Source organism: Pongo pygmaeus, chromosome 6 (assembly GCF_028885625.2).
Source record: "Pongo pygmaeus isolate AG05252 chromosome 6, NHGRI_mPonPyg2-v2.0_pri, whole genome shotgun sequence".
Classification (NCBI taxonomy): Eukaryota; Metazoa; Chordata; class Mammalia; order Primates; family Hominidae; genus Pongo; species Pongo pygmaeus.
Window position 1 is genome coordinate 129,619,049 of NC_072379.2, and position 8,340 is coordinate 129,627,388.

At 46.4% G+C, this 8,340-nt stretch overlaps 1 protein-coding gene across 1 annotated transcript; it reads right to left on the minus strand.

Moving 5' to 3' along the window:
• Positions 1–4,568: 4,568 nt before the first annotated feature.
• On the minus strand, positions 4,569–8,071 carry KLF14 (KLF transcription factor 14). The gene has a single exon (XM_054496879.1). It carries the CDS (start codon positions 7,898–7,900, stop codon positions 6,929–6,931), a length of 972 nt encoding a protein of 323 aa, XP_054352854.1. The 5' UTR covers positions 7,901–8,071; the 3' UTR covers positions 4,569–6,928.
• Positions 8,072–8,340: the final 269 nt, after the last annotated feature.

Here is an 8,340-nt window from a genome sequence, read left to right on the forward strand (position 1 = left end):
GATTGATTACTGGCACATAAGAAAGTAATTGATTTTCTTCTTTATTCAATTAATGTAGTGAATTATGTTTATAGATATTATTGAATTAATCTTGCATTCCTCAGATAAACTTCACACGATTATTATCATGCATTATTCTTGTCACGCATTGCTGAATTTTACTTAGGATTTGTGGACCTGTCTTTATAGATAAAATTGGTGTATCTTTTTTTCTTGTCTTTTAACTTGCCTTGTTTTGGTATCAAGGTTAGCTTGACTACATAAAATAAATGGGTTAATTTTCCATCCTTTTCTATGCTTTAGAGTGCTTTATAAAAATAGAAATTATCTTTTTCTTGAAGGCTTAGAAAATTTGCCAATACAACTGCTGAGACCTAGTGCCTTTTGGGAGGTACAACTTTGACTATCACTTCAATTTCAGATTTTCTACATCTTCTTAAACTATTTTGAAATGTTATATTTTTCTTATAAAATTATCCATATAGTTTTCAATTCTTAATATAAAGTTTTTTGTATTATTCTAATTTAAAAAATCTGTGTTATGATTTTATGTCTTTATTCCTGATAACTTTTTGTGCCTTCTATTTTATTTTATTTTATTTTATTTTTTAGACAGGACCTCACTCTGTTGCCCAGGCTGAACTGCAGTGGTACGATCACAGTGCAGCCTCGGCCTCCTGGGCTCAAGCAATCCTTCGACTTCAGCCTCCTGAGTAGATGGGACTACAGGTGCATACCACAAACCCAGCTAATTTTTTTTTTTTTTTTTTTTGGTAGAGACAGGGCTTTGCCATGCTTCTTGAACTCCTGGGCTCAAATGATCCTCCCATCTTGGCCTCCAAAGTTTTGGAATTACAGGCATGAGCCACTGCACCCGACCCTGACTTCTCTTTTTAAGAAATTTATATTTGCCAAAGAAACCTACCGTTATTCACCTTTTAAAAGAGTTTTGCTCAAAGCTACCTATTTTTTCTTCTGTTTCATTAATTTCTGCTTTATTAATGACAGTATTTTTCATACTTTTTTTATTATCACCCCTCCAGAATTGGTTTCAGATTTTTTTTTCCTAATCACTCCCTGTTTGCCACATCCCTGTGAAATCTTAAACCACACATATAATGTATATCTATTTATGTAGTATGCTCTTTTGGAGGCCACAACCATTGTAATATTTAAATGTTTTCCTTTTCTTCTGGAGTTGAAAGCTTAGTTCATTTATCTTCATTCAACCTTTCTCTTTTTCGAATAAAATATTTAAGGCTATAAATTACATTTCTTCCCCTAGTGTTTTTTGCTTGCTATATAGTGCTTTTTGTTTTCATTCAGCTCTAAATTTCTGCAATTTACCCTTCTGTCTGACTTACGTAGAGGATTCCTTTTACATTTCTCAATTTATGGATTTTTAATGATATTTTTGTTGCATTTTTATGTGATTACCTGCCTGAAGTTTGTCTAGACTTTGTGTCTTACCATGTGGCCGATAGGAATGCTTGCAATCTTTCAACATTTAAGTTTGATTTTTATAGTAGGCTTTTGGTAGACACCTTTTATCAACTTAAGAAATTATCTTTTGTTACTAGTTTACTAAGGTATTTTTAAATTAAATCACAAATCATTGTTGAGTTTTAACAAATACCTATTTTTGAAACTATTGAGATGGTCATGCCTTTTTGCTTCCTAATTTCTATTAATTTGATCAATTACTTTGATATATTTCATGTGTCTCATCTTCCTACACTTTCTAAAGACTTACTTCTTTCTGTACGTTCTCCAAGCAATCATCTATATTCCCACTGACAATGGTAATATCACTGAAACTAAGCTAAAAATACTTGGAAGTATTGTTTACATTTTCTGTAATGATCTACTATACCTATCTCAGTGATAGGGATGATTTCCCTGTGCTTTCTCTGCAAATTTAAACAGGTATCGCTCAATATTTTCTTGGACCTGAGATCCCGAGTGAAGACAGACATTCATGCAAAGCTTGCGTCCATTCTTCTGTTAGATCTCTTAGGGTTCTAATCACCTCCTCTAATCTACTAATAATTAAAATGCCACTCTCCTTTATAATTCCATGTTTAAGATTGTTGGCTACTGGTCTTTCTTATTTTTCTTTTCACATCATCAATACTGTCCTCTGAAAACACCACCTTTCTTCTAAATAAATTCTTCTCTTCTTTCAGCTTAATCAAACCATCATCCTTTCTTCAGTTTTCACCCTTGTACTGCTTCTATTTTGATTTCAAGATTTAAATATATATTTGAAACAAATATGACTCCCATTTTATTTCCTGAATAGACCCTGATTCCTAGGGAGAGAAGGATTCAGGCAAAAGCCTTTTTAATACCTTTCTTGCCTTCGGCATTATGGTATACAATGCTTTTCTCTTCCTCAAACCCCTATATAACAAAAACTTCCATTCCTCTTTATGTATTTATGATAAAATCCACCATTTCTCTGTGGTTGAACACACAATAAATTCAGCTGAGGCCTTGAAATTCCACTGTCAGGGCTTATATAGTAAACACATCTGGCACCAACTTGGAACATAAATAGAATGTGATTCTGGATATCCCATATGAATTAAAGGATTTGAAACCTCCCATTGGCCTCTCCTTAGCCCTATTAAAGGGTGCATTTCAAATCCCGATAATGGGGAAACTGATCTGTTACCACCTGATACTTCCCAGAAGAATTTAAGAGCTAGAATGTCCTTAACCTGTGCTCTTACATATACATGGAACTTATGCCATTGACCTTAGAATCCTCAACTGCAATTCTGGCTGAGAATAAAGGCAGCACAAATTGATCTATTCAATAGTGCCTTCCCTTTCTGCAGTGATCCCGTCTCAGCTACATCTATGTGAATCAAAATCAGCCACAGTGTTCTGTACAGCTCACTTTTGCCAAAGTCTATGCTCAGCGACTCTAAAAAATTAGTGGCTTGTGTGAGGACACTTGCTATCATAGGCTGCTAAGATTTGAAATGACTAAAGAACTGAAAGGCTGAAGATCATTAAAGCATTAAAGCCCTGTACTCTGGCATTACAGACATCCAATCTCCACACATCTTATTTTGATTCCCTAATTCCAGGTGAAGTGCCTATTTCTCAAGATTTAACAGGCAAGGCACATCTCAATGTGGTGGGGCCTAAGGGAGAAAATTAATTCTACCTCTTTCCCCTCTATGTTATCAGCCAAATGAATAATAGATATAAGAATCAGATAATGAGGGTCAAAATATCAGTACAGTCATCCCTCGGTATACACTGGGGATTGGTTCCAGGATCCCTGCGTATACCAAAATTCATGCATACCCAAGCCCAACTGGCCCTGTGAAACCCATCTATATGAAGTTTCATACTCTATTCGCATGTGACTTTTTGTATATGTGTAGAGAACAGCATATGAGCAGGCTCTGCATCCCACAAATACTCTATTTTTGAACTGTGTTTGGTTGAAAAAAATCTGCACATAAGTGGACTTGTGCAGGTGAAACTCATGTTGCTCAAGGGTCAACTGTTACTTTGCTGATTAAGCTGTATCATGGTCAAAACTGAGTTTTCTAGTACACTGTCTCCCCCACCCCTCCTAATTCCTGGTCTTGGATCTGGACTACCCAGAGAAAAACATACAGTGGAAATACTTACCTGGATAGCAGCAAGGAACAGAGCTGCCCCAAAAGTAGGAACAGAGAGAGGTGTTCTTCAGACCTGCCTCTAGAAGGCAGGTCTGGGGCTCAGCAGGTGTGTTTACCCTATGGAAGCAGGATCTGAGTGAAGTGCATGCACACTGCGGGCAGGGAGGTGCAAAAGACAGAACTTAAGAGTGTGTGTGTACAATGACCCCCCCATGTCTCCATCAGAGAATACAATCATTTCTCCTTTGGGGAGAAGTGTGTAGAGGTAGAGATGGGGGTCAAAAATGATATTCCAGAATGGTTCCCTGCTTGGAGAAGAACAGGGAAATAGGGACAAATGACATATTCTTGCCTCCATGGGTGGGGGCAAAGCCTGTATTCTTCACATCCTCCCAGCAGAAGCAGGGGATTCAACTCCCTCACAACCAAGGTCTGACCTAGAACTCATTCCCAGCCTCCAACCCATATTTCAGGAAGAGGTCTATGAATAGTTTCTGCTACTAGGTCATTCCTACATACGAACTGTGGATGGCAGGGATGGGGCAATGGCTCAGAGGTTCAGTCTGACCCCAACCAACCCCCATATGTACTCACTCATTGAGTGAGTACATCTGATTAACAAAAAGAAACCAAAGAAACACCAATAAAATTAGGAAGCCCTTTTCATGGCATTTCACTAACTATTCCTTGAGAACTCTCTGGTTGCTGGAGTGAAAAAGGTAACAATAATACTCAGACTAAGAAAGACCTACCTAAAACCTTGTATCTGGCTACTCCCATGTATGTGCTGAGTATCTCCTTCCCCACCACCTCAAGACCTGGGAGGAGTCAGTTTTACCAATGAAAGACATGTCACATTGAGATTGTCAGAGGCCATCCCCAGATAAAAGTCCCCAATGTACAAGAACCCAAATAAGGACACTATTTGGGAGCTTGAGAATCAAAAGTTATTTATCAACAGGTGATTGGAAAAGCCAAGCTTTCTTGAAACCAATTTCAGAATGGTTAGCGGAAATTCCTGTTAGCTTCTTTGGTCCACTTACCCAATGGCAGATCTTCAACTGAAAAGGACAAAGAGGAAACAGTAGTCTTCAATAGGACCCACAGTGCCCTAGCTATCCAGCCCTAGCTGAAGAGACAAACAGAGCAAAGAGAGGACTCCTTCCACTACCAAAAATCACTGTCACAGTGGGGGCCTTCTCCTCCCACATGTAACTCAACAGCCCCAGCTTCCCTGCTTAGCCTTCATTAGGAAATACTGAACCTTTTCACGGTCATAGGCCATACTCTTTGGGTCCTTTCTAAGGACTCCTCCCTCACTTGGTGTAGGAGCACTTAGTATAGTCCCAATGCCATGTTTGTATCATTCACTCTCTTGAGGATGCCGGAATGCCCAGGACCAGAAAAAGAAGGGAATTCACACTGAAAATTAACCTAGCAGGTCCAAAGAGAAAGTCTCTCCTAGGATGCCAAAAAGTCATTCTCACTTTATGTCCACATGGTGTGAAAGGAGGGAACGTAACCAGTTAAGAAAAGGGCTTTTGGGTCAAACACAATAGGCAAATTCAATCAACATGTGAAGGTACATAGAAGCCATACAGAATAGGGAGCGAGGGAGGGACTAAGGTCCCAGAGAGGAGGAAGAGATGGGGTAATCAAGTGTGAGGGAAAGAGTCACTTAGCAGGCCAGACACCTAAGTTCTAGTCATGGCTCTTCCCAGCAACCCAGCATATGACTTTGAGCTTATCTAGTCTTCAGTATCCTCATCTGCAAAATAGGGGAAAGCAGTTTGTTTAACCAGATGCCCGTTAGGGTCCTATGAGATTACAGCATCTTCCCCAAATGTCAGTGATAGACTATTGCAAAATATTCAGAGGGGGCCAGAGGGGATCTCCCAGGGCAGGAAATGCCTTTCAGCCTCATCTCTAAAGAAAGGGTCACATATATACACATTCATACATACACAAGCAGAGTGGTCAATGATTTCATCCACAGCAGCAGAGACACATATAGAAAAAACAAATACTGTTGATGTTTGATTCCTTCTTATTGGGAGAGGGGCCCTGAGGATATAACTTGGAGGGACTTATATGGTCAGAGGAGAAAGTTCCTCCTATTTGATAACAGCTATCACCTTGCTACTCTTTCCTCAAATCCAAGGCAGCCAGCTCCTTGGAAGAAACCAGTCTGTTACCCTTCCCTCTCCCATCCACCAACTCACCTGTTTCAGAAACGAAAATCTGCAGACTCTGAGGGAAATAACCCCCTAGTTAGCCACTAGGAAATTAACAGAATCTACCACTCCTGAGATTACATAAGGTGGGGCAGCTGTGTCCACACGCCTCTATTTCCCTGAAAGTTATCAATGGTTATGAACGGTCTTGTTTCGGGCCCCGCCCAACCTTAAGGTCGCTTGAGTTTTCTCTCTGAGTGAAGGGGGAACTAGTCTGGACCACCCCTTTCTTTCTGGTGCCTTTACGGTTGTTTTCAAATTGTTTAACCAATCTCAGCGTGAGAGGGAGCCAGGAAGTTACCATCCTCAAGTAGGAATCCAAATAGGGAGAAGGGCTACGACGCAAGCGCGGGGTTCCAAATCATGCAATAGGACCTGCAAACAGACTCACACCCCAGACATCAAGAAGCATCTCCCAGCCACACATCTACATGGAGCTTATGTGGCCTCTCCTAGCAGAGGTAGCTGGGGCAATTGGGGGAGTGGAGGGCATTAGCCTTCCATCAACCTGGGATCCCTATTTAAAAGATGGTAAAAATAAATTAGTAAACATTGCTGTTTACAGAAATAGAAATCATTTCTGTTTCCAAAGGCCTCTCACCATCCCAGTCCTGGACATTTCCAAGACTGCCACCCCTGACACCCTCTCCAAGGTCCGCCCTGGTGGATGGGTGAGACACCAGAGTCCTTTGAGACTGGGAGCTCCTCAGGCATCTGAGAATTCCAGTTTCACATCCCTGGTTCCAGGGAGGGGAGAATCTTCAGTACTCTGGAGAGTACCGGAGTTCATCCCTTCTTATCAGTTCCTGGGGGCTGTCCTGAGGCAACCCCCACTTTTAGGATGATATACGCGTTGCAAGAATTCCCGCTATTTTCCGGCCCCCAGTACCTCCCCAGAGTCCACATGTCTGCCTGGACCCACCCTCAGAGCAGAGGAACCAGTCTGTGCCTTGGTGTAATGACTCTGGGAAAGAGGGATGGGCAGAGAGAAAGCAGGGACAACGGCTTGGGGGATCATCCTTGAGGGTAAGACTGACAGCAATGACTGTCCTACAGGCAGGTAGTGAAGCTGGGCGCCGGGCCGGGACCGGAGCCGGAGGCGGAGCTTTCCACCTCGCTGGTGAGTGGCGGGTCGATGCGGGGAGTTCGACGACGTCCCCGGTACTCGATCATATCTGGATGATAGGTTGGGTGGCGGCGAGCATGCTTGGTCAGGTGGTCGCTCCGGGAGAACTGCTTGGGGCAGAGGGGGCAGGAGAAGCGCTTCTCGCCCGTGTGCGTCCTGTAGTGGCGGGCCAGCTCGTCGGAACGCGTAAACTTCTTGTCGCAGTCGAGCCAGTCGCAGGAGAAAGGGCGCTCACCCGTGTGGGTGCGCTGGTGGGACTTGAGGTGCGACGACTTGTAATAGGCTTTGGTGCAGCCCGGGAAGGAGCATTGGTGGCGCTTGGCAGCAGGTGTGACAGGCCTCCTACGGGGCACCTGATCCGCGGCGGGGGCGGGGCCGGCCCCTAGGGCCCCTCCAGAGACCCCACCAGAGGCTGCTCGTGCGCCCGGGGCGGCAGGCGCGCTCGGGACGGCGGGCGCATCGGAGGAGCTCTCGGGAGCGCAGACCGCCGCGGCGCCGGAGGCGGGAGCCAGCTCGGAGCACGGGGTCTGGACGGAGCACGGGATCGGGTCGGAGAAGCTGGACGAGGCGCGTGGAGCTTCCCCCGAGTTCTCCCAGGAGCCCTCGCCAGAGCTGCCGCGCAAGTCCGCCCAGACGCTTGCAGCCAGCAGGTGGGGCGCGGCGCCGCCCGCGCCGGGGCTGGGGGCGGGGACCTGCGGGAGCGGGGGGACCGACGCGGGCCCCGGTGGCCCCGGACCCGGCAGAGCGGACTCCGGCGGCGCCGCACCCACCTCCGAGCCTGCGGCTCCGCCCGCGCCCTCGGGGTCCGGCGGGCGGCGGTGAACCACGGCGCCCGCGGACATGGACACCAGGCACTCGGCGGCGAAGTAGTCCAGGCACGCCACAGCGGCCGACATGCTGAGACCGCCCGGCCGCCGGCGAGCGCCGTCCGAACGCGGCCGGCCGCGGGCGAGGGAGTTCCCGGGAGCGTCCGTCCCGCAGCCTCGGAGCGAGAAGCAGGAGGCCGGGTGCTCGCCGCCCGCCGCCCGCTGCCGCAGCCGCCGCAGCCGCCGCTGCCGCCGCCGCCCGCGCGGAGCCCGCCCCGCCTGACGCGCCCCTGACGCACCGGAGCCCGCGGGGGCGGCAGAGACCCGCCCCGGCCCGCAGGACACCCCCTCGGAACGCGCGGCCCCCCGGCTAAGTCATGTTTAACAGCCTCAGAAATTATCTTGTCTCCGCGTTCTTTCTTCTGCCGGCGAGCCAGGTAATGGTAACAGAGCGAAACTCCCCGGTCGGAACTTCTGGGCTGCCGCAGCCTCGCCCCCCCTCCCCGCAGCCCGCCGCCCGCCGCCCGCCG